General features: G+C 35.0%; 3 protein-coding genes across 5 annotated transcripts; 2 read left to right on the forward strand and 1 right to left on the reverse strand.

Moving 5' to 3' along the window:
* Positions 1-260: 260 nt before the first annotated feature.
* On the reverse strand, positions 261-27622 carry LOC113518735 (stimulator of interferon genes protein-like). 3 transcript variants are annotated; one of them, XM_052895243.1, is made up of 8 exons: positions 27427-27622; positions 22742-22815; positions 5338-5388; positions 2769-3007; positions 1988-2251; positions 1579-1747; positions 634-747; positions 261-371 (listed from the first exon to the last, which is right to left on the reverse strand). In XM_052895243.1, exons 2-8 carry the CDS (start codon positions 22812-22814, stop codon positions 283-285), a joined length of 999 nt encoding a protein of 332 aa, XP_052751203.1. In that variant the 5' UTR covers position 22815; positions 27427-27622; the 3' UTR covers positions 261-282. The 3 variants fall into 3 exon arrangements, with proteins under 3 accessions (XP_052751203.1, XP_052751202.1, XP_052751201.1); XM_052895242.1 differs by lacking the exon at positions 27427-27622 and adding an exon at positions 25537-25687; XM_052895241.1 differs by lacking the exons at positions 22742-22815; positions 27427-27622 and having other exon boundaries at positions 5338-5524.
* LOC113512658 (uncharacterized) lies at positions 9485-18169 on the forward strand. The gene is made up of 2 exons (XM_052895226.1): positions 9485-10162; positions 15733-18169. Exons 1-2 carry the CDS (start codon positions 10134-10136, stop codon positions 17615-17617), a joined length of 1914 nt encoding a protein of 637 aa, XP_052751186.1. The 5' UTR covers positions 9485-10133; the 3' UTR covers positions 17618-18169.
* On the forward strand, positions 10156-12310 carry LOC128200769 (uncharacterized). Its single transcript, XM_052895244.1, has one exon. The coding sequence runs from the start codon at positions 10271-10273 to the stop codon at positions 11273-11275; it is 1005 nt and encodes a 334-aa protein (XP_052751204.1). The 5' UTR covers positions 10156-10270; the 3' UTR covers positions 11276-12310.
* Positions 27623-27736: the final 114 nt, after the last annotated feature.

Genomic DNA, 27736 nt, shown 5'->3' on the forward strand with positions numbered 1-27736 from the left:
AGGGGATGTTAAAATATTACGGTAACACATTTTTTAATTTTTGCCCCTCCCTGCCCCCCAGTAAGAATAGTATATATCTAAAAACGTTTAACATTTCTTTAGGTGGGAAAATATGCCGCGCCGCATTCGTTTTAAAATGGCATCCCCGCCCCTGTTTCAAAATGGCGTTCCCGCCCTCATCATGTCATTTTGCTCTCTCATTGTTATTAAATCACATAATCGTTCAGCACCAGAAACAATCGTTACATTATAATTGTTGCGTACGTAACCTAATAACTGTAATTACTGCAGGCGAATATTCTCGAAATTGGGCTCCAATTCCCTTATCTTGTCGAGTAAAACATCTGCCAAGTTGAGATCTGGATTCGTATCTGTAAAGAGAAATATTTGTGTAAATGCGTACAATGTAGTAACATAGTAGTTTGTCAAATAGAAAGTGATATTACTTATTTGTATGTGGGAGGGGAGTTTGATCCATAATTGGGCAGCTCGATAACGACAAAAAGTTTAGTCATCTTGTATTGAACTTGAGAGGAGCGTTTATGACGAACTTCCCATCAGGTGAGCCGTCAGCTTGTTTGCCATTCGAAGTTGCACAAAAAAGGTTTCATAATAAAATTGAATAAAACTAACTGTCAAAGTAGACCAGCTCGCACTTATCGTGGCAGTCGTGACTCTTGCTGATGATGGAGCGCAGCATCGTGCAGAAGTCGTTCACCACTTCCTCCACGTCGATGTTCTTCAGCTCTGTGAACAAAGTATGCAACTGTGTCGTGTGAAAGAGTTTGGAGAGCGCTCAGGTCGCTAAGGATGATTTCCAGCAGCAGACATTAGCGACAGCCGATAACTGCACGACGTTTACTGTCAAACTTCATTTCTTACATTTCGTTGGTGCTGCCTCTACAGAACAATTTAGGAACTAAAATTACTGAAGTTGCGCCTGCGTCACAACCGCTCATGAATAAGGATCACGATTAATCCCGAAACTAGTCGAGCCTTCTCGATCCAATTACACGTAAGTTTAAAGGATAGTTATTAGATTAAAAACTAAAATTACTGTTATGAAATAGTTCTGTCTCTTATGCGACTCGATCGCAAATGTCACTCTTTGTCGCAGATAAGTACATTTAACTCATCTATTGATTGCCAGTCGTGATATATAATACCATTTTTATAAATTTAGCAATCGTTTGCCAAATATCAGCACAGTGTTGGTAGTGTTTGCAATTATAGGGAATAAGAGAGCACACACACACACCCACAGTCGAAACATTTTGCCAAAATTAATAAAAAAATCATGCAATATTTGAAAACGCAACGAGTATGCGATGAAGCGAGTATCTAAGGAACTGCATATATCAAAAAGGGTATATTAAGGTTTCTTCAGGGTCGGCGACGCGCACGTGACACCCATAGTGTTGCAAGCGTCCAAAGGCTACAATGACCGTTTACCATCAAACGGACTGCAGGCATCCAAAGACTACATTAATTATTTACAATCAGACAGACTGAATGTTTGTTTGCCACCATGGTAGTAGCCACATTTATCAGTGATGTGAATGGTGCGATGTCTCGTACCTTCGAAGAGTGCCCGCTTCTGCAGCACGAGGTGCAGCGTGTGCAGCGGGGTGGCGCACTCGGCCGCCAGGTACACGGGGTCGCTGCCCGGCCGGTGGATCTTGTACGCAGAGTTGCGGTATGTGCGGTTCTTCACACCGGCTACGTCCTTCTCCACATCAGATAACGACTGGAATGTTAATAAACGTTCATTAACCGCGAATAGTATTGTAGACTAACAATACACCCTGTCAAGTCGACCTCCACGTGGTTCCCCCTAGAAACCAGTGATTAAATTTTGACAAATTCATCACCATGGGCCAACTGACCTACTTCATCTTCACCTAACACCAGTGGTGCCTCGCCAGCGTATACCGATAGCACAGGCGGAATTACCATTCCATTATCATCCATAAAAAAATACACTCACTTCACAGGCCTCTAGCCGAGCCAGGTCGGTCCTGTTGGGCTTGTTGAACTGCTTGAGGTCCGGCGGGCAGTACATCGACTTGGTGATGATTATGAACAGCTTCTTCACGGGGAACACGACGCCCTGGTTCGCCTCGTATATGGCGATGTTCTCCGCGAAGCCCACGAACCTCGCCCCGTCGCTGGGCAGCACGTGCGTTAGGTAGCCTTCGAAGAAGCTGCACGCCATACCGATGCCGTATCTAATGCTTGTCGGTGAATGCTCCTGGAATATGATTAATTATTGCAAAAAAAAAAAATAGTTATAATATTAATACAGTAAGTATATTAGGCAAATTTACCCGAGGGAGACTTTGTACAAAAGTCGTTTGCTTGGGTACCACTGTCCCATTCGTGTTTCAACCGTAAAGCAGTTGTGTTTGCATGGCTGTGTTTCGGTTTGACGGGTTTTTAAACGCATGGGGGATATCATGGGCGAAACAGTATATTCTGTTATGTCCATGGTACTGCTCATGTCTATAGGCGACTGTTACCACTTTCCATCAGGTGGGCCGTCAGCTTGTTTGCCATTCTAAGTTGTATAAAAAAAAAATTCGGAGATGTTTTAAGAGGGACGCTGCTGGCCATCCCTCTTCCTCCATTAGTCGTCGCTTACGACACCCACGGGAAAGGTAGGGGCGGCCTATTCTATGCCGGGACCATACAGGAATATCAGTATTTACAAGTATAATACAATAATTAAAAAAACAACACAGCACTTCCAAACATTTAAAAACACTTACCATGTTCAAATATTTCTCAATAAATTGAGCCGCGAACAAGAAGAAAAAGTCTTCTCTGAACAAGCTCTCCCTATTATATATTAACACGGCGAGCGATGCGCCAAATATGTACATGGACGTCTTATGTTTTTGTATAATCCTTTGTAAATCTATTGTTACATTCCAATAGTGAATCTTGTAGATCAACACAATAGCTGCTTGAGACCCACGTATGAAGAAAAGGTAGAAGATGTAACGTACTGTAACAAATTAGACATTCTACTAACAATAGGAGGCGAGAGGCAAAGGGATGTTAGTGAGGGGATAGGAGGCCGCTTTGTTAGAGATATAGCTTATGTGATCGACCTCGACGCGGTCTCCTGGTAACAATGGTGGTTATGAATGTATAATAATTAAGTTAACGTGGTAATTATGTGTCAATTTTCAAAAATAATTGATAATTTTCAATATTTCTGATCGATTGTTTAAAAAGTGCACCACGAGCAAATTAAAAGTTGTATAAAAATATATAAAAAAATTGTAATAATAATAGTCTGTTTTTTGTTAAAAAAAAAACTATATTCATAATCATCATCATCTTCCTACCCTTATCCCAATTATTATTTGGGGTCGGCGTAATATGGTTTTATCCATATTACGAAAGGATTTAGCTTATAGTTTTACGATGGGCGCCTGCCTGACGTCAACCCTCTTTGGGAAAAAAACTATATTATTAGACAAAAAATAATAATATAAATTTACTTCATCATTTCATCCATTATACATCCACTGCTGGGCATAGACCTCCCCATATTATATACCTCTTATACAGTACTATATACTGACATAGGAAACGGTCCTGAGCCACTTGCATCCACCCCGCAATGCATTTGAAGTCGTCACTCCTATACGTACGTCATATATATATATATATATTATGATAGATGTGTTCACTAACCGGGAGAAAAAGTAGCTTATAACAGTTTCCAGGTGTCCCTGGATTTTGGACATGTTGCTTGGAATTATAAATGTCAATCTATTCCTACACCATAATCCAAAATACAGCGGTTTACACGTGAAATAGTAACACACAAAAAAACAAACTCACATTCCCATTTATAATAACAAACGACCCATTGTATCGGCTCACAGTCAGCCAAATGGACGGATTTTTATACTCTGCCAGAGTCGCTTAGGTCACGTATGGTATGCAATATGTGTTCAACTATTTATTTGTAACCAGTTACAGACAAAGACAAAATTGATTTAGGAAAGACAGAGATAGCAAATAAGAAATATGTTAGGGGTCTTGACATAACTTTACCCATTCGTGTTTCTATCGTGAAGCAGTTGTGTTTGCATGGCTGTGTTTCGGTTTGAAGGGTGGGATATGGCGTGAATTTACAGGGTACAGAGGAATAACATCTGAGTCCTCAGGAATGGCAACGTATGGGGGTATCATGGGCGAAACAGTATACTCTGTTATGGCCATGGTACTGCTCATGTCTATAGGCGACGGTTACCACTTTCCATCAGGTGGGCCGTCAGCTTGTTTGCCATTGTAAGTTATATAAAAAAAAATACTTCAGGAGAATTTTTAAAGTCAAGTGAATTTACTATTATGTTTTATCCTCTATCTTGTTTCTTTTATTTGTTTTCCCTTTTCTTCCCCATCCAAATCCTTTTCCAGTTATAACGGTTTTTGTACCTCTGGATTTTAGATTATATAGATAGAGCGTCTCCACGCAAATGCTTCGAAAAAAGCGGGTCAACTTTTTCATACAATTTTGCGTGATTCCTTTATAACTTCTATATTTATTTTGTCTCATTAATTTCTGCATCTTTTTAATGCTACAAACAGTACATTATATAATTATATGCAATATACATTACATGTTATGCCAATTCATTAATAATATGAAATAGATGAAAAATTATTTTAAAAAATAATCCCACCATTTAATTAAAAAAAAAAAAAGCAAAGCACGTTTAAATAGAATTTAACGAAAATGTATATAACGAATTTAACAAATTTTTACCCACTATGACTTTTAGGGGATCCCCGAAGAGGTCAATTTGATATTTATATAACAATCCCTTTGCCCCTCTACTGAACACTTGATAACTGTATTGAAAAATAAACACAGTTGCGGTAGATTTTTTTATGCAATAACAATGATAGTAGCAACTCACCTTAGGGGACCAACCAAAAAACAACTCTGTTTAAAAATGATGGCGAATCGCATAAAACCTCGCTTTTCACTTAAAACCTCGCTTTTAAGTGAAAAGCGAGGTTTTATGCGATTCGCCATCTTGCGGCGACGCGTATTGTATTCTTTTTTAATAGATGAATGGAATGGCAACCCCGCCCGCGCTATCGGTATACAGCGGAGGGGCACCAGTGACGGTTGACAGGTGAGGATGAAAGACCAGGTTAGTTAAGGTTACTATTCCATTATAATACCCATTTAAAAAAACCCGTCACCTATAGATATGAGCAGTAACGTGGACGGACATAACAGACAAAACATATCTTAATATATAATAAAAATTTCAAAGAAATATACATATACATATATATATGACTTACCTACAGTTGTCAGCAACTTCTGTGTGTCATGAACGTTGACATTGCCCGAACCTGGCAAAAGATAAAAGGCTAATATCAGAACAAACAAAATATAGTGATATTTGTGAGTGAAATAGTTTTTGTAAAACGACATGGCGGTCAGGAGAGAACCGTCAACTACGGGAGTCGATGTTTGAATGCCCGAGAAAGCCGAGTACAAACTAATGTGAGTAGGGGAGTTGTGTGTACTATGTTTGTTTGATAAGCAAACACGTGAGCAAATGCGAATATGATCCGGCAGTTTTTTTTGACGATCTCAGCGGTGTGGTTGACAGGCTGGGCTTTATCTTTCTGTAGTTGCAAGTTCGATCACCGCTCAATACGTAGATTTGTGTTTTTTTCATTGGTGAAAATGAAATGGTAACCACGCCTAAGCTAACGGTACACCAGTGGCACTGGCGAGACACCAGTGAAGGGTGATCGATGAAAATGAAAACAGGCCAGTTAGCCCATCATGATGAATTCATCAGGAATTAACCATGATAGTTTCCAGGGGGAACCGCGTGGAGGTCGTCCTGGCTGGGTATATTGCTAGTAATGGGATTCTTAGTCTCCATTACTAACAATCCCTTTCCCCCCCGTAGATTTGTATTCGTAAGGCGGTTCGGGGAGCAATGGGCAGCAACGTCCCTCTTAAAACATCTCTAAAGCCTGACTGCGGTTGCCAATCCGCATGCTAAACGTGACAACTACTGGCAAAATCCCCCAAGGGAAGGCTTATGTTCAGCTGTGGAGAGTTAAAGGCTGATATGATGATGATGATGATGATGATGAAGTCGGTTCCACGTTTTCTATGGTATATTTACAAAAAAAAAAGTATTTTAAAGTATGGCTATCAGTTAAATGGTACTTCTCGTAAAAACTTTACTTAGATTGAATCTATATGAGCGTCAAGCTATTTTTTTTATTTGTCTATGATTTTTTTGAAAAATATCTTCCAGTGTTTTTTTTTTATTCAACTTAGAATGGCAAACAAGCTGACGGCCCACCTGACGGAAAGTGGTAACCGTCGCCTATAGACATTAGCAGTACCGTCGACATAACAGAGCATACTGTTTCGCCCATAATACCCCCCATGCGTTGCCATTCCTGAGGACTCATGAAAAAACTGCAATAGCTAGTCATACTATTCACTTTCTATCTATCAGCACAGTTAGTGTATAATAATAAAACAACAAAAAACCAATAGAATTCATTCATTTCTGGTCATAGTGATCAGGACAGTAAAAGATAGAAATAGTACATTACTGCAGCGGCCGGCAAGAGAGGCATTGATGGACGAACGTGTGAATGTGGGCCGAGGGGAACCCGAGGCACACATACGTGAGTCCATCAATGCCTAGTTGCGGCCAAGGCTTGCATAGTACTTTTCTCAAATAATGCGCGGAAATTATTCAAATTCACGTTATGTTTCATTAAAATTGTGCATTTTAGCATTGAATAGATGACCGAATGAGATTCGCCGAAATAAGCTAGAAAAACATTTTCGGATAAGGATTTCGATTTTCTTTCATTCTTCCATTGAAGAAAATTTTCATAGATTTTCAAATATTGTTCTTTAGATTTTGGCGGCAACAAGTTTTCTACTACGGCTCTTGCTGCCTCTTGAATTTCAGGTGGCTTTAAAATAATTTCATTACGCTCATTGTCTTCACTTGAACTCATTTTGTCAAATATAAAAGTATTTAAAACCAATGACGAAGTTGACGAACAACTAATAACAATAGTTTTTAACGCGCCAAAGTATTTTTTTCTTTTTCACTAAACAGCTTTCTAAGGGCAAGCCAGTTCGAAATTTAAATTAAACCTTTGATAAGTTACCTCTTTGATCGCCATGTTGCGGAGTAGAAGATCGTTCCATTTTTAAATTACACGACAAATATGATTTTACATAGTAATTTATTTGGCCGCTAAACACGACAGATATGGATTTTCATACAACTATTGCCGGCCGCTGCTCGACCAGTACCGCAAGTTCGATTTATTTCGAAGAAGGTTGTCAAAATAATGCTCAAATTTCCAAGCATGTTTGAGAAAAAAAATTACTTTTCTTTAAAGTAAAGATAACAAGGTATGATATATTTTGTTTCGTATTTTTTTAGAACGGCCATAAGTTGAACTATAAGACGTTTCAAGGTTATCCATTCATTACTGGACACCCTGTATGAAAAAAAAAACTAAAAGAGTTACCTATTTATTGTCAACATTCGACTCACTGGTCGATTACGACTGACGTCACACGTGCCACAACAGTACGGAGTTGTTATTCAACGAATTCTTCGAAACGTATAAACAATTTTTAAGTGGTCATAATAAATAATCTCGGTCAATAAATAAACGAATATTTATTTATACATCACTAGAATATTTATTTATTTATATATTTTTACACACTTGAGAATATGTCTACAGGGCGGAGTTTATGCTTGATGGCATTCTCAACCAGTCAACCAATGGCGGTGCATTGATTTAAAAAAAATGTAAATTAAATAAATATTTTAATTATTATATATCACCAATAGCATATTGCATTTACAATTTAGCTTTTAGCGATAAGGTCGCCCATTGTTTTCTCACTGTGATAATTTCTTGTAATTATTTATATTTATAATAAGTTTACCATTGTAATCTTTTGGAGGAAACAATGAAGAGTATCTATCTATCTATCTACAATATTAATGCAAATGCCTTTTAAATATATTAACAACATTTACTTTAACATAATTATACATATAATACGAAAAGAAATAAAACAATTTTAAGGAATTAGATAATAATAGATTACAAATATTTTAAGTTTCATTGTTTTAAAAATATACAAATAATATAACCGGAGTTATGAATAATATCAGTAAATACGATTATCAATGATTTAAATATGATGAAATTAAATATATATATATATATATATATATATATATATATATATATATATATATATATATATATATATATATATATATATATATAATTCTCCTCGATTGCATAAACTTATATAGTTAGCTGATATTTATTTAAAAATATGTAAAAATACATAAGATATATACCATATCAGCCGTTAATTGGACACTGCTGAACATATGTTCCCCCATTGAAAGGGTTTGCCAATAGTTGCCACGCTTGGCAGGCAGGTTGGCAACCGCAGTTAGACTTTGGTGATGTTTTAACAGGGACACCGCTGAACATCCCTCTACCATTAAATTCTCTTAGTCGCCTCTTAAAGGGAAAGAAAAGAGTTATCTATATATATATATATATATATATATATATATATATATATATATATATATAAATTAATGCCACTTTTCGTTGTAATTTTATAACTCAAGAACGGGCTCACCTATCCAAACCAAATGTTTAGGCTTTGTGTGGACTATTTAGTAGATGGTTTATGTGAAGTTTGCACAAAATCGGTCGAGCGTATAAAATTGTATAAAAATAAATAATAACTTACATTTGGCTTATGCACAATCACGACTTATGAAAATATGAAACCTTATTCAAAGCTATCGCCTTACTCAGAATTACGAGTTCGTGTGAAATGTAGCTTTATTCGTCACTAGCTATATTCTGCGACTTCGCCCGCATAAATCCGTATACATAAGACTTTTTATTTTGGTACAAATGTATTTTCAATAATTAATCACAATAAACGTACCTGATGTCGGCAAACATTCTATAATATAGCGCTGCCTGAACGGTTTGAAATAAAGAAATAAAATCTTCAGTAGAGATCTTCATTACTTTTAGCTTTACAAAAAAGTTCACGACACCATATCATCGTCGTCATCATCTCAGCCATTATGGCACACTCACAAACGATAGTTGCATTTGGTTTTATGTATTTTTTTGCTATTTATGTTATCTCGCTTTTTTTTTTTGTATATGTATGTTGTAATTTGTGTGCTGTAAGTAATGCAAATAAAATTATCTATCTATCTATCTATCTACCCGTCCATTGCTGGACATAAGCCTCCCCGATAGACCGCCATAAAGAACGGTCCTGAGCCACCTGCATCCACTGACTCCCTGCAACGCATTTCAGGTCGCCACTCCATCTACTGCGTTAACACGACACCATATATCTTAATTTAGTACTGTTATGTAATGACTGTTATGTTATGACTAATATGTTGTGCTATGACTGTTATGTTGTGACTAATAAGTCTTTTGCTAAAATGCTAGTTGATAAGTAATATATTGATAGTTGATAAGTAATGACTAACAAGTCTTTGTTACGATAAGTAATGTTTATCTGTAATGTTTATCTATATTTTGGAATGTCTATTTGTATTTGTAAGTACAATGTAATCGCTAACTAAGAAGCCTTTGCCAAAAGCTCCTCTCTGATAAAATACCACTGTCATGAAATCATACACCATTAGCCTTTGTTACAATACCATTAGCTGATGAGTAATATTTATCTGTATTCGCAATTGTGTACCATGAGCATCATGTTATCATTAGTCGAGAACCCCTCTCCGATAAACTCACCTTATATAAATACTGCCTCAAATCAGTTCGAGGACAGTTCCATTTCCGAATTCATATTGTAAACATCTAATTGTACTATTTCTGTGTAAAGTAATAAAGCTAGTTTTTAAAAAACAAATCTTATCATTCGCCACGTAACAAATTTGGCGCAGTCGGTAGGATCTCGCATAAGACGAAGTGCAACGTGCAGTTGATCATCGGGACAGCATCGCCCAGCAGAGCAACGCGCGGTAGCTACAGGCTTTTGAAACACTTCGCCGAACATGCAGCTCCAAATACTTGTATTGTTATGGTGAGTGGTTTGAATTTGTTCGCTCTCTAAATCCTTTAAATCGCATCTATCCTAATTCTTTTTATATATATATATTTATTTTTCTTTTCTTTCCTATATACCTTTCTAATGCCACTAGAAATAAAAAACGAAAGAATGGCTCTAGATATCTCTACATTATTAAAATTAATTCCGACGTTTGACACCAAAGAAAATAACCAACTATATAGATTTGTTCGATCTTGCAATTCTGCCTTTGCTTTAGCCTCTTTAGAACAAGAATCAATCCTCTTAGTATACGTTTTAAATAACATCACTGGCTCAGGTGCCTCCGATGTCCATTGTAAACAATACAAAACATGGATTGAACTCAGATCGTTCCTTATCGAAAAATTCTCGCATGTAAAAACGATTAGCCATCTAAGCCTAGAACTACAGTCTATGTTCCAAAAACCAAACGAAACAATGACTGAATATTTTCACCGGGTAGACCTCTGTAGGAGTAAAATCGTAGAAAAACTAACAGCGGAAATTTTAGATGAGACGCTCGCAGGTCGGTTAGCGACCACAGAAGAAACCGCCTTATCGGTATTTATCAACGGAATTAATTCAGACGTAGGAGCAATGCTGAGAACTAAAAACTTTAGTAATCTCTCCGACGCAGGTCGTTTCGCGCTACAGGAAGACAAAATTCGAGCAATGAATAATGCTAGGCAGGCACTATTTAGAGTATCAGCCGCTAGTAGGACTGTTAATAGTCCTAGACCGCACGTAAAATTTACGATTGACAATCGATCGATGACGCGACCTCCTAATATATACCAACAGAATACATCAAAAACGCCATCATATCAAAACGTTATTTGCAATTACTGTAAGAAACCAGGCCACCTCATCGCCGATTGTAGGAAACGAGCATATAATAATAATATCAGAAACTCGTTACAAGAACAGAACATATCGCCCCAACAAAATTTCCGTGCATTACCTGCCGCTAAAATAAATAATTTAAACCATTTAGCGGCCAGCGAAGCGAGCAGTTCGGTGGAAACCGCTTTAACGTCTTGCTCACCTCATCAAACACAGACATCGACCCAGGAATTAAACCTGGAGGACCTACAAATAGATTCTTAGAAAATAATCAAATTTCGAGGAAGTTTAACGCTTATACGCCGCATTCAGTCCATCGGGGACCGGCTAGTACTAGCTCCATAGTTAAAAATAATCAGGTACAGAACATGTCCTGTTATCAAAAACGATTTTGTGACGCTAGTACGCAAACGAGTAAACTTCCTAACTTTCATCATATTCATCAAAATTCGAATTCTAAATCTTCCATATCTACTCAAACTCACGAAATCATTATAGCCGAAACTAACGGACAGGGTAACCAGCCCCAAACCCTAGGCTTTACACAAAATCCTAAATCCACTAGTATCGATAATTCTAACTCTACAATATTCACTAAATCCAGTCGCAAATCAAAATCTAGGTCAAAAGACAAATCTAAATCCTTGAAAAGAAAAACTCATATCAAATCGTTCGCTATATCTGCATTAAATGACGTGCCACCTGAAAATCTACTACACTGTACTTTTTTCATTAAAGAAACACCCGTCACTCTCTTAATAGACACGGGAGCAGGAATCTCAGTTATCAGAGACGATAAAATAGGTTCAATTGCTTTGGATAAATCCAACATCGTGTCAATTGTAGGTATCTCTAGCACCCAAACTTCGACAATCACATCAGGAACTGCCAACATATCCCTAGATGATTTACCTGAATTCAAATTCCACGTCGCCAACCTTAATATAAAAGCAGACGGTATTCTGGGAAACGACTTCATGACTAAATTTAATTGTAACATTTTTATTCAATCCAAAACGATGAGAATAGGCAGTAAATCGTATAAACTTCATTATATGGGCGAATATCCTGAAAATAATACTATCACTGATAAACGAATAATTAGTAGTCGAACAGAAACCGTAATTACGTGTAACACAAATAGTATCAACTCTGGGACAGCAATAGTCGAAAAACAAACTATAAGCAACGGCGTTATTATTCCTCACGCTATAGTCAACGTTCGAAACAATACATTTTCAATTACTTGTATAAACACTAATAATTCCGATAAAGTCATTAAAACACCAAATATCGAAGTCCAGCATTAACATTGACGAATTAACAAAAAATAACAATAGTCAACCACTTCATAATTTTAACTCGATATCGCAGACCGACAGACAAAAGAAAGTATTGTCCCTTATCAGACGAGACCATTTAAATAAAGAAGAGTCAACATCATTAGATAAAATTATTTCTGAATACAGTGACATATTTTTCCTAGAAGGTGACTCATTGTCATTCAGTAACCATACAAAGCATCAAATCCCTACTACCACTAACGTACCCATTCATGCCAAAACATATCGCTTACCTCAAGTTCACGAAAATGAAATAAAAACCCAAGTAAAGAACATGCTAGACCAGGATATCATTAGACCTAGCAATTCCCCTTGGAGTAGCCCTATTTGGGTAGTACCTAAGAAACTAGATGCTTCCGGGAAACAAAAATGGCGTTTAGTCATAGATTATCGTAAATTAAACGAAGTCACAGTGGGTGATAGTTATCCCCTTCCTAACATTACGGACATACTAGATAAATTAGGACACTCCCAATACTTCACTACGTTAGACCTCGCATCAGGATTCCACCAACTGGAAGTCGACCCCAATGACATCTCTAAAACAGCTTTCAGTACCCCTTACGGCCATTACGAATACAAACGAATGCCTTTCGGGTTAAAAAACGCCCCAGCTACGTTTCAACGAGTAATGGACTCTGTATTATGTGGATTACAAGGAGAAAGATGTTTTGTCTATCTCGACGATATCGTTATCTTTGCCTCTAGCCTCCAAGAACACGAACAAAAACTTCAAGAAGTATTCTCTCGTCTCCGCAAATATCATCTTAAAGTACAACCTGACAAATGCGAATTTCTTAGACGCGAAGTAGCCTATCTAGGTCACATAATATCCAATGAAGGCGTCAAACCGAATCCAGATAAAGTACGTGTTGTTCGAGATTTTCCTATTCCTAAGTCTTGTAAAGATATTAAAGCGTTCCTAGGCCTCACAGGATACTACCGTCGATTCATATCTAACTTCAGTAAACTAACAAAGCCTCTTACGAGCCTGTTAAAAAAGGACGTGCCTTTCGTATGGGGTACGACCCAACAAAATTCATTTGACGAATGTAAACGTCTCCTTACCAATCCTCCTATATTACAATATCCCGATTTCGCTAAGGAATTTATTCTAACCACAGATGCTTCGATTAACGCAATAGGTGCCGTCTTATCTCAAGGCGAAATAGGTAAAGACTTACCTATCGCATACGCCTCGCGCACTCTTAATAAGGCCGAAAGTAACTATTCGACAATTGAACGCGAGTTACTGGCAATTGTTTGGGCTGTTAAACATTTTAGACCTTATCTATTTGGTCGAAAGTTTAAAATCGTGACTGACCATAAGCCCCTAACATGGTTTTTTTCTATTAAAGACCCGGGCAGTCGTTTAGTTCGCTGGCGCCTTAAACTTGAAGAATACGAGTACGAAGTTATCTATAAAGCGGGTAAAAACAATACTAACGCGGACGCACTCTCACGACCTCCTATTCATAACACCAATGTTATCGATAATACTGAAAACGAACCTCCTAACACATGCGAAAACATTCCTGAAGATTATTTACAAATGAATTACGAATACTTCATGCAAAATTCCTCATATAGTTTCGACACTCCAAACCTTCATATTTCCTCAGATCGCCTCTTAGACGACCGTCACAAAAACATATTTATACCCTCTTCATGCGAACTATCCGATAAAAACGACCTTTTTAACGAAGCTATCTCTATGTGTTCTCAAGTAGATCCATATTTAAATAAAATCAAAGAACTCTATGACGTCGATCTCCTAGTCTCAGACAAGAACCAGAACATCATATTTGGTTGTTTAAGACCTACACACTTTGACTCATGGGACTCCGAAAGTTATTTCAAAATTCTCCTTAACTGCTTACAAAATTACAGTTTAAAATCACTTCACATTCCTGACTTAAAAAATGACCCTACTTGTAAACTCAAGGGCAACGAACAACTCCACATCACAGCTTATCTTGCTGATGTATACGAGTGTAAGATTACTATATGTGAAAATAAGGTTAAAAATCCCACATCAGAGGAAATTCCCGAGATCCTGAAAACTTTCCATGATGACCCCTTAGCAGGTCACAGAGGCATAGTAGAAACTACGCGTAAAATTAGAACCGAATATTTCTGGAAAGGAATGTCCGATACTATTAAGAATTATATAGAAAATTGTCAAGTTTGCCAACGAAGTAAAATCCAAAGAAAAACCTACAAAGCCCCTATGGTTATCACTTCTTCTTTCAACGAACCATTTGAACGCGTAACAATCGATTTAGTGTCATACTCAGAAGTAACCAATGATTCAAATAAATACATACTCACGCTACAAGATGATCTGACTAGATTCGTTCAAGCCTATCCTATAATAGACAAACAAGCAACAACGATAGCTAAAGCCTTATTGACCTTCTGTCAACACTACGGCATACCCAAAAGATTCCATTCAGACCAAGGCACCGAGTTTGTTAACAGCGTCGTTAAACAACTTATGAAATTACTCGGATCCAATCATACTGTCAGTACTGCTTACCATCCGCAGACGAACGGTGCTCTCGAACGTTTCCACGCTACTCTGCGTGACCATATAAGAATGTACCATAAGCGAAATCAATCAAATTGGGATCAAATAATACCCTTTGCTGTTATGTGCCATAATACATCAATTAATCAATCAACCGGTCTCACACCTCACGAACTACTATTCGGTTACAAACCTCGATCATTATATTCGTTTAAAGAAAACAACGATTACACAACGCATGATTATTTGCGCGATCTTAACGAACGACTTAAGGTGTCACGAGATATTGCCCGTCGCAACGTACAAAATATGAAAGAAAAAGCTAAAGAACGTTATGATGGTAATATAAGGAATATAGCCAAGTTCAGTATAGGCGACAAGGTTATGTTGAAAGTACCGAATCCAAACAATTTGGAAAATAAATGGGATGGTCCTTACGTCGTAACCCGACTCGGATTCAATGAGAATTACGTCATACAAAAGTCAGGCAAAAATCAAACGGTGCATGCTAATCGCCTAAGGCCATTGTGTGAACCAACTACCGAAAAACTATAACTTTTAATTTTAGATTAAGGTACTAAAGTAAGTCAGAGTATACATATATATATATAAGTTATTCATTTTATTTCAGGGTGCAAACCATGGCACACCCTACAACCTCTCCCGTAGTATATGACGAGGATAGTCTAAAGAAAAAATTAGAACGTTTAATGAATAATCCATATATTAGTTTCGTAATATGTTCTATCATTAAATTAATCTTTTACGTTATCTTATATAAAATATATAAATTTATTAAAGGAAAACTATACAAATAATAACCTTAAAATATATATATATCTTTACAGGTACTCCTCAACTTTTGTTGAAGGGGATACCCGAATACTACCCATACCTTCAAAATCAGGTCTCTATTTTGAAGAAAACGGAGAAATTCTAATCTCTGAAAATTCGTGGAAATTATTAGTGTATAGAGACTTAGAACCACTATTTTTAACTCATGATTCTATAAAAAGACTCACACAAAATTATCAAAATCTCGTCGCTAGACACACGACACTACCGAGCGTAATTACGACAAGTTCTTTCATCAAAGCCAGTTTAAACAAAATAGACTCCAGATTAAGCGAATTAAACTACTATACCGCAGGTAGCTTAAATAACAAACGTAGTAAACGTGAACTTATAGACGGTGTAAGCTCAATATTAAAATGGCTTATCGGAACACCTGACGCCAAAGATGCGAAACACTACAATGAATGTATCGAACAGTTAGAAAGACAACAGATTTCGACTGACGCAATCCTAAGACAACAACTACAGATAATCTCTTCGACAATTAAAAATTTTAACGAAACCTTACTGAAAATCTCTTACGACGAACATTTAATCAACGAAAACATTGCTAAAGTTAATTCTTATTTTAATACCACGAACAAATTAATTTTCAACCTTACCATTTCTGAAGAAATATCCACGCTAGCGATACAAATACTAGAGTCAGTAACATCATTAGAAAAAGACATTGACGACATAATAATAAGCATTTTGTTCATTAAATCAGGAGCCATTCACCCTTCGATTATATCAATTAACCGTCTATATAAAGAATTATTATCCTCAAGTCCCGCTAGAGTGAATAAAAATCTAGTAGCTCCTATAAAGCTATCAAACATACATCAAATCCTCGAATCTGCTTCGATTACATCTTATATCTATATGAATAAAATTATATATATTTTAGAATTCCCTTTAGTTAGAAACGATAGGTTTACCTTATATCACATATACTCTATTCCTATTCTGCATCCCTCATCAACCTTATATTCCACGATCCTCCCAGAGCAAACATTTCTTGCCATGAACAGTAACAGACAGCAATACGTCACAATGAACGACTTGGGAAAATGTAAGAACTTTGTTACGGAAACAAAAGTCTGCAACGATCTCCCAGTATATAACGTGAACACCAGGCCTACCTGTGAAACTGCCATACTTACGACAACAAGACAAGACGTGCCAGAAATTTGTCAAGTTACTACGTTTTCGGCGAATATTAACACACTGCAACCCATCAGAAACAATAAATGGATCTACATCTTACAACATACAACGCCGTATACCCTAGAATGTAAAGATGAAACAAACCACGGTGAAATCTCCGGAGCCGGCATCATATCATTGGAAAATGGCTGTAAAATGTACACTGCCTTCGTTACACTACTAGCTGAAGAAAATCTATCGACAAATATTAGTCACCCTATTGTCACCGTAGATCTGGAACAAATCTGCATTCCTGAAAACTTAAATATTAGAGAACCAGAACTTCTTCCAATAAAATTGAATAACATAGCGTTGGACTCTCTCAACACCATAAAGGAACAAATAAATCAACACTCTAAACTATTAAAAGATAATCAAGCTACTTTTGTTGAAAAATATTCCACAAAACTCTCAATTTCCAGCATAGCTATTGGGTTAGCCATGCTAACGTGTTTGTGTTATAAGTGTCACAAGAGACGTTTTCAATTCACCACAACACAACGTAGAGATGGCTGCATCCAGATTTTTAATAACTGCTTCGATCGCTCTCAACGCCGTCAACACATCGAAATTCCCATGGCATCATTGGAACCGAGAACGACGTCGTGTATATCCGAAGATGAAAGCGATGACGTCGCCACTCCACACCTTCATCAAAGATCGAGTAACAAAACTCAATCTTTATTCTAAGGGGAGGTGTTATGTAATGACTGTTATGTTATGACTAATATGTTGTGCTATGACTGTTATGTTGTGACTAATAAGTCTTTTGCTAAAATGCTAGTTGATAAGTAATATATTGATAGTTGATAAGTAATGACTAACAAGTCTTTGTTACGATAAGTAATGTTTATCTGTAATGTTTATCTATATTTTGGAATGTCTATTTGTATTTGTAAGTACAATGTAATCGCTAACTAAGAAGCCTTTGCCAAAAGCTCCTCTCTGATAAAATACCACTGTCATGAAATCATACACCATTAGCCTTTGTTACAATACCATTAGCTGATGAGTAATATTTATCTGTATTCGCAATTGTGTACCATGAGCATCATGTTATCATTAGTCGAGAACCCCTCTCCGATAAACTCACCTTATATAAATACTGCCTCAAATCAGTTCGAGGACAGTTCCATTTCCGAATTCATATTGTAAACATCTAATTGTACTATTTCTGTGTAAAGTAATAAAGCTAGTTTTTAAAAAACAAATCTTATCATTCGCCACGTAACAGTACCTCGACCAAAAAGACTGTTTTTATGTTAAAAGTAAAATAAATGTAATAAGCCGTTCATTTTAAAATCTTAAACAATATTAATGCAGTACTTTTTCACACCCCAAAATACCAGTTTTGCTAAAATGTATTGAACAGTTTAAGTTACACAAATAAATATTGCACCCGTGCGAAGCCGGGGCGGGTGGATAGTACTACTATATTATAATGTAGACGTGGGTAATATGGATATTAGGGGGGAAAGGGATTGTTAGTAATGGAGACTGAGAATCCCATTGCTAGCAATATACCCAACCAGGTCGACCTCCTCGCGGTTCCCCCTGGAAACTATCATGGTTAATTCCTGATGAATTCATCATGCTGGGCTAACTGGCCTGTATTCATTCTCACGTAAACATACATATATACATAAAAAAATATGGTAAAGATATAATAACTATTAAGAAACCTGTAACTAGAGCTGGTTTTGTTGACTCAACAAATAATTAAAGTCTTCTTTTAAAAATATTTACCAGAGGGAGACTTTGTACAAAAGTCGATTGCTTGGATACCTCTGTCCCATTCGTGTTTCAACTGTGAAGCAGTTGTGTTTGCATGGCTGTGTTTCGGTTTGAAGGGTGGGATATGGCGTGAATTTACTGGGTACAGAGGAATAACACCCGAGCCCTCAGGAATGGCAACGCATGGGGGGTATCATGGGCGAAACAGTATAATCTGTCATGTCCATGGTACTGCTCATGTCATATAGGCGACGGTTACCACTTTCCATCAGGTGGGCCGTCAGCTTGTTTGCCATTCTACGTTGTATAAAAAAAATGGAAATTGTCTTTTTGTGTTTACTGTACTCTTACATAAAAAAAAACTTACGAACTTTCATACTATTTTTTTTTCAATTCCCCGCATGTTATATTTAACGGCGCTGCGTGAATTTGTTTAGGCCACACCTCGAACAGTGAGTGATAAGAATTCGTAGAATACTATTTAGTATTATTATGCATATTTTACTGATGGGCACGGCCAACAAGCGGACGGCCCATCTGATAGTATACGCCTTCTCTAACCCTCCGCCAACCGTATAGGACATTATCGTCCGCGCCAAGTTTGGACCTGATGCATATCTTTGTAAGAAAAAAAAGGACGGGGCCTCGAACCCCTCTGTAAATTTTGAGGGAAGAAGGGATTGTTAATAATGGGGATCAGTAGCCCCATTGCTAGATCCTATCAGGTCGACTTCCTCGCGGTTCCCCCTGGAAACTATTGTATTCTATTCCAAGTGAATTCATCACGATAGGCTAACTGACCTGCCTTTTCATTCTCACCTATCATCTCTCACTGGTGCCCCGCCAGTGTATACCGTTAACGCAGGCGGGGTTACTATTTCATTATCATTTATTAAAAAAAAACCCTATGTAAAAAAACTTACACATGCGTGCATGGCAAGGTTTTGAAAGGCGCTTATATGAAGAATAAATCTCCAAAATATTTCTTCTTAAAACTAATTTATATCCAAGATATCGATTTTTTTTAGGGAAATTTTAGAAATTACGATTTTTGTAGAGATTATAAAATTTTATTTCAATGGGGATAAAGTATTCAAGTTAAAAACAATGGAAACAGAAAAAAGAAATCTAGGACATATTCCCCGATTTTTTTGGAATTTTTCCCTACCTTTAAGTAGGTAAAATTATCGTCTGGGACGATATCGTCCGTGACGGTTGACGGTGTGCAAAAAACACACGGTTGGCGGAGGGTTAATAAACAACAAGATAAAAAAATACATAATATACTGTGACGCCCATAGAACTCTAATGTGTTACAACTGAGAAGACTAAGGAGATATGCCTCCATTATCAGAAATCGATATTTGGCTATCTGACACTTTAGATTGTAATAAAACAAAACTGCGTCAAGGGTTTTATTTTTATTATTGTAGTACATACTTAATAAACTCCAAAAAAATTTAGGTTATCGTCATCACTACATAGTATAAAACAAAGTTGCTGTCGCTGTCTGTCTGTCCCTATGTATGCTTAAAACTTTAAAATTAATCAACGGATTTTGAAGCGAGTTTTTTAAATATTATTATATATATAGGTTCACCAGAGGGAGACTGTACAAAAGTCGATTGCTTGGGTACCTCTGTCCCATTCGTGTTTCGACCGTGAAGCAGTTGTGTTTGCATGGCTGTGTTTCGGTTTGAAGGATGGGATATGCTTATAGATAAAAGGGTGATATATACCACGTTCCATCAGGTGGACCGTCAGCTTGTTTGCCATTCTAAGTTGTATAAAAAAAAATCTAAGAGGGAGACTTATGTTAAGCAGTGGACAGTTAAACGCTGATATCACCATGATGACGCTTTTATTTCACTACGTATATAAATGATCTAATAAAACCAAATGATGTCAGATCTATTTATAATTAGGCATCTAAACTGATTCTGGGAATACCTGTGTTTGTCCCTCGCAAACACTGTTTCATTCGGAACATCACAATCTCTGTTCTCAGAATTGGCAAACGCTGCAAATGCCAGTAGGTAATGCCATACAAGTACTTACATAGATTTTTTTTTATAATACTGAGAAAACAAAAGGAAGCTGACAGAACAGTGTTTCCCGACCTTTTTTGTGCCATGCCCCACTTGAACATTTGTAAATTTTTTATGCCCCCATACATAATTTTTCCCCATAAAGTTTACTTGACTACTCTAATCGCCCAGTTGATATTTTGGTAACGTCAAACGAAATTATATCTAATTTTAAAATTTACAGCATTGTTTTTAATTTACTTTTTTTTTTGTTAAATTTGACACCAATATATACTGGTAGCATTGCATTTAATTTTTTTTATACAACTTAGAATGGCAAACAAGCTGACGGCCTAACTGATTGAAAGTAGTAACCGTCGCCTATAGACATGAGCAATACCATGGGCATAATAGAATATACTGTTTCGCCCATGATACCCCCCATGCGTTGCTATGTATGTACCCCCCATACAACCAGGTCGACCTCCTCGCGGTTCCCCTTGGAAACTATCATAGTTAATTCCTGATGAATTCGTCATGATGGGCTAACTGGCCTATTTTCATTCTCATCTATCACCCTTCACTGGTGCTCCGCCAGCGTATCCTGTTAGCGCAGGCGGAGTTACCATACCATTTTCACCCATCAAAAAAAAATACGAATTAACAATGATAGTTCCAGGGAAATCATGTGGAGGTGTGATAGGGAATATTGCTAGCAATGAGACTTTTAGACCTAATCACTAACACATTCAATGATAGAGGGTTTTTATGGGATGAAAATGAAATAACCACGCCTGCGCGATCGGTAATACCTTGGCGGAATACCAATGCGGGATGCTAATGCATCAGTTAGGCCATCGTGACGAATTCAACATTTTTTTTATACAACTTAAAATGGCAAACAAGCTGACAGCCCACCTGATGGAAAGTGATAACTGTGATAACATGAAATGACCATGACGAGTTCCAAGAAGACTGCGTAGACTAAGTGGACTCGATCTGATGAAGTATGCTGCTAACAATGGGACTATTAGACCCCATTATTGAGTATCTATTCCCGCCCAATGAGATAAAGGTGCCCATTCTTTTTTTTTTTTATTTTATTGAAGTTAACAAACAGTAATACGATATATAATTATAATAAGATTACATTTAAATGTGATTAATAGTACTACCAACAACGTTAACTACAGATTGCTATATAAAGAAAGAAAGTATATAAACATGCAAATATTGGCGAGAAGTGGAGCCGACCATTATATCTATTAATTAAGTTAAATTTATAAATAACATTGACACAACCACGTCACCGGTACCAATTATACAAAACAAACAAACAAAAAAGATATTTAAATATACACATGTATTTTATAATTTACTAATTATGTGCACGCATTACTAAATTCGTGAGAGAGGGAGGAGGTTACTAATTCCATTTTCATTTAATCCAATTTCAAATTGTAGCTTTTCCTTTAAATAAAGTCTGTATTAAAAATACGAAAGTTTGAAACAAGAGATAGATGGATGTTAGTTTGTTATTTTTTACGCAAAAACTACTAAACGGATTTGATAGAAAGATTCGGTACTCGGATAGTTTATATCCTAACTTATGACATAGAGTAAGTAGGATTTTATATAAGGATTCGAGCAGGCGAAGCTGCGGGACACGACTAGTACAAACCAAAGCTTTGAGGGCAAAGCAATAAACTGAGTTGTAATCATTTTTTTTTATACCACTGAGGTGGCAAACAAGCATACGGCCCACCTGATGGTAAGCGGTTACCGTAGCCTAGAAAATATATCTGTGTTACTATAGCACACGCATGAAAGAAGGAAATCGTTATATATATATATATATATATATATATATATATATATATATATATATATATATATTTTTTTTTTTTGTTGCTTTTCATTCCTTTATCTCTTTTACCGTATATATCTGTATTATGTCTATATCTGTATTATGTGTATGTTTGTATTGTTTTATTATGTGCTGTAAATAATGCAAATAAATTATTTATCTATCTACATAAAAATCTTCACTTACCTATAGCAATGATGCTCACGAGTAGTGCGTGGAGGCCGTAAACGTGCAGTTCATTAATTTTTCCGTCTACCATCCTGTAATAAAAAAAAAAAAGTTAAGTGTGCACTCTGTTTGCACAATCGATGGTGAAATCTTACTTATTTATTGTATTTACTTATTTATTTACACATACACTGAACAAACTTTTCATTCAAATAATATTGTTCATTAGATTTAGACACACTCTCTTTTAAAAAAAAAAATATACGTGTTACATAAGACAAAATAACATAAAAATTAAGAATACACAATTATATAATAACATCATTATTTTATTTTAAAATTACAGTAAAACAAGAAAAATACTTTAATAAAATACAAACTAATATAATAAAACTGTAAACTAGACATGGGAGGTATTTAAAAAAAAAGATCGGTCAAATGCGAGTTCAACTCAAACGCAGTGTTCCCTAAACAGGTGGATAAGTTAAATATTACCTTTATTGCTTGTCTTACAGGAAATAGATACCTAATAGTTATTATTATTGATATTTCAATTTGTAATTTATTATTTGGGATCTAAATTTTAGTTAAAAACTGGCAACATAACTAAATAATGTTTTCTTTTTTAGAGGTTTTTTGGCAATTACTTAAAAACAGTGCTAATTACATCTTTTTTTTTTATCTGTAATATTAAGCTATAATTATTTCATTTAAAAAATAAATATATTCAAATATTACTTTTTTTTAAGACTGTCCCTGTTAAAACAACTTAATTACGGTCTAATGTAGTAGGCGGCGATTTTTAACTTTTACCACATTTTTATGTTTAAATTTCTATATTCTAGATTTAGTAGCTCAGGGTGTAAAAAACACAACTCTGTTATCACTATGTTTTACGTTATATTATGAATTTAAAAACAATCAAAGGCCAATAATTTTGCATTAATATTAATTCCATTTATTATTCAAGAGCTCCACCGACAAGAGCGCAGCTCTTAAATGGATAGATAGATAGATTAATTATAGATTAAATCCGATTTTTCAGAATTACAATATTTTTTTTTGTTTAACAATCATTAATTTTAACTCTTAAACAATTCTGTTACATCTTGAAAATTACCACACCCTAAATATATTGAAATACTTTAAATACCTATATATTTATAGATAACTATAACATTACCACATAAATATGTTTCTAACACTTTAATATACTATGTACAATATTGCTTTACTACATCAAATAGTTTTTTCCTAAATATCTTTAATAGGATTTTTTATGCAACTTAGAATGGCAAATAAGCTGACGGCCCATCTGATCGAAAGTGGTAACCGTCGCCTATAGACATGAGCAGTACCATGGACATAACAGAGTATAGTCTTTCGCCCATGATACCCCTCATATGTCGCCATTTGTGAGGACTCAGGTATTATTCCTCTGTACCCTGTAAATTCACTGCCATATCTCTTTCAAATCGAAACACAGCCATGCAAACAACTGCTTCACGGTACAAACACGAATGGAACAGAGGTGCCCAAGCAAACGAATTTTACACAGTCACCCTATAGTAAATAAAAACCTAAAACACTTAGGTAAGTATTTATCTTTAGGTCTATCGGGAAGGCCTTGAATGATTAGATAGTACCTACACTCAAATAAATTCTTTGCACTGAATATCTAGTACCATGTATGAAATAAAACAATATAGATATATTTATTTATATTTAAATTAACTGTTCAAAGTAGCAGATACAGATGACTTAATTTTTTAAACACTTATATGATAACCTTAACTTTAAACACTTATATATAATAAAATAAATAAAATAAAAAAAAAAACAAAAAGTTTTAGTCTGTTATAGGTAATCACAATAATTATGATTGTTTTACAAATTAATAACATCTATAAAAATTAACATTTTACCTTTTTTGTTTATACAACTTAGAATGGCAAACAAGCTGACGGTCCACCTGATGGAAAGTGGTAACCGTCGCCTATAGACATGAGCAGTACCATGGACATAACAGAGTAGACTATACTGTTTCGCCCATGATACCCCCCATGCGTTGCCATTCCTGAGGACTCAGGTGTTATTCCTCTGTACCCAGTAAATTCATGCCATATTCCACCCTTCAAACCGAAACACAGCCATGCAAACACAATTGCTTTACGGTTGAAACACAAATGGGACAGAGGTACCCAAGCAAACGACTTTTGTACAAAGTCTATTAATTTATTGACATTATTATATTATTCTCTGACTGTAAATGTCAATTAAATTCTTTTAATGTATGTGTAATGCAGTGTATGACTCCCCCCCTACTAGATAGAGTGACGACCTGAAATGCATTACAGGGAGTCAGTAATGTAAATATGTAAATGTAAATATTTATTTCTCTCACAAATGACAACATAATACAATTTACAGCTACATAGGTAACAATTTAAAATAATCTTTGTGAGAGACTGGTGTCGGTACTAGGATAACCCGTGTTACAGATCACCAGGTTCCCAAACTCAAGGACAAGGACCAGAGGGACATTTAATAATGCATACGAATAGAAGTTAATTCTAACTACAGTCACAATATCCATGTAAATGTAAAATTATCAGTTGTTTCTTGCAAATTCTCCTCAGCTGATAACAACATCAAGAAACCCGCAGTACAATCATAAAAAATAGACGATTTAAAAGAGGTTTAATAACCTCTTTTATACAGTAATTTAATTTGAATAAAAGTTATTTCTATTCTAACTGGCAATCACTGAATCACTACAAAATAAAAAAAATATATAATACAATAGTACTTACGTGATTTAATTAAATAATATAACGGTTTAATTCGATTTCAGAACACTTTTTAAGAAGTTTAGATTTTCAAAAATTTTAATATCCACATAAAAATGGAATTGGAATTGTTTATTTTGAAATTCAAAAAAGCAAATAATAACAACGTTATAAGAGTAGGCACTGGCTTTATATCAACGGAATGCAGACAAAAAAAAATGTATGTTACCTTTTCAGAGTAACAATGCAATAAAACTTACTATACCTTAATCCAATATATCGATATTGACAATTAGCATACAAAATCTAGCTATTTCATAATGTAACATTTTCAAACAAGTACTTAGATTCAATTTCATATTTTTTTACTTTTCATTATTTTAATTTTTAACCTATTTTTTTAACAAGTGAGCAATGCTTATTTTCTTTGGTACATAAAACAATAATTAGAAGCATTGTGTCGAGCCAAATCACAAATGACAAACACAAATATTCATTTCTAAAGAATATATGTGTACATATAAAAGAATAATTATGCATATAAGACAAGTAGTTCTATTTGTAGTTATAACATTATTTCAATTAGATATATTAAAATCATTTTTATTAAAAGGTAAAATGTTAACGGGAAACAGCATAGTACTAATATAATTAATTAAATGTTCATATATACTTTTAAGTACTGTTTATATTCGTAATATACCATTACTTTTAATTAAATTTCAGTTCATATGGATAAATAGTAGGAACCATGATAAAAACAACATTCAAGAATTTTAGTTAGATTTTACAAATTCAACAAAATTTTTAATATTATATAGAAATTAGCTCCGGTACTATATGAACGAACATAATAATTACTTAGACATTACATGCAAACTTTAATTATACTTAACAATATTAATTATAATTGCTTTACTGTTTACTCAACGAAAAAAAAAATTGAAAATTGAGCTAAAAACGTTTATTCATTGTATTATATAACATTGAACACAGTTTTTTCATATTTTTATTAATTTCTACGTAATTTATTAAAACTAAAACATCAATTATTTTAGTATTAAAAAAAAATATATAAGTGAAGCGCTATTTTTCAAATCGTGCCAAACTTTAACTGTCATGACGCCTATTCAAAAGAGGCATGATTTGTCATGATGATGTTTTTTAATTTGTGTGGTAATATAAAATGATAGAAAAACGTAATTCCAACAAGAATGTTGGAATGTCACAGGTTGGTTTGACTTTACAGCCTTTTTAAAAAAATATGTCTCACGGCTCTGGATGCACGTCCTTAGAAGCCTCTTCTATTTTTTTATTTTTCTTTAAAAGCCTCTTTTTTAAAGTTCGTGTCCTATGAATGTGAATCTTAACCCTGTATTTACAGATTTATTGACATATTTGACAATTGTTTCTAAGCTGATCCCTAAGAACAAGGCATTACATAGAAGGAATGATACAATAAAAACTGTAAATCATATGATTGCCTCCTTTCTTCTTATATAAATATAATTAGTGAAAAGAGGACGTAAGATACACCATTAATTGCTACTTTTCTCTATTAATAGCAAGTTAGTGTATAGAAAATGTTTGATATGTCAATTATTTGTCAATGACAAATTTTATAGTACTAGATTATATATTCGACACTGTTTATATAGAAAGTATGCAAGCAGGTTGTATCTAAATTTGGTAGATTATAAGGCCGTATAACATTTTCTGTATATACCACCAAATTTTATAGTCATTAGTTAAATCGTTAAGGCATTAAAAGGAAACAAACAAATTAACTTTTACATTTATAATATTAGTAAGGACTTTAATAGCATTTTTTAATAAAGCAAGTTATTATTTTAATCTACCCACCAAAATAATGTATTATAAAATATAATTAAGTAAATACTAATATATACTCACAATTGCACATGTTTACTGTATTTTAGTTTTACACTATTCAAAATAAAATAGCACGGCACTTGCGTGTCTAAAAACGATGAAAAATAGGTCGTCAAATTGAATAAATGTTATAGAATAAATTCAAATTTCTTATTGTAGTCGCATTGTAAGGAACGGTCAAAATACGAAACTACGCAGTTATATTTTTACATTTGGTTCTAAGTAAACATTGCATATAAATGTGGCGCATGGGTATTTCCCCTTGAATAAATTTTCTTTTAGATTAGAAGAGGGATTTACGTATTTATGTATCTTCATATTTTCATTCCGT

Source organism: Galleria mellonella, unplaced genomic scaffold, assembly GCF_026898425.1.
Source record: "Galleria mellonella isolate WM207_F2 unplaced genomic scaffold, CSIRO_AGI_GalMel_v1 utg266, whole genome shotgun sequence".
NCBI lineage: Eukaryota > Metazoa > Arthropoda > Insecta > Lepidoptera > Pyralidae > Galleria > Galleria mellonella.

Excerpts from the sequence above, each read along its gene's own strand:
- LOC128200769 (XM_052895244.1), top strand. The coding sequence starts at position 10,271 with ATGCCACTAGAAATAAAAAACGAAAGAATGGCTCTAGATATCTCTACA.
- LOC113512658 (XM_052895226.1), top strand. The coding sequence starts at position 10,134 with ATGCAGCTCCAAATACTTGTATTGTTATG. Across the intron at positions 10,163-15,732 it reads CAAATACTTGTATTGTTATG|GTACTCCTCAACTTTTGTTG; the intron begins GTGAGTGGTTTG and ends ATATCTTTACAG.
- LOC113518735 (XM_052895241.1), bottom strand. The coding sequence starts at position 5,470 with ATGTCGTTTTACAAAAACTATTTCACTCACAAATATCACTATATTTTG. Across the intron at positions 3,008-5,337 it reads GAAGTTGCTGACAACTGTAG|TACGTTACATCTTCTACCTT; the intron begins GTAAGTCATATA and ends AATTTGTTACAG. Across the intron at positions 372-633 it reads CGAGCTGGTCTACTTTGACA|ATACGAATCCAGATCTCAAC; the intron begins GTTAGTTTTATT and ends TTCTCTTTACAG.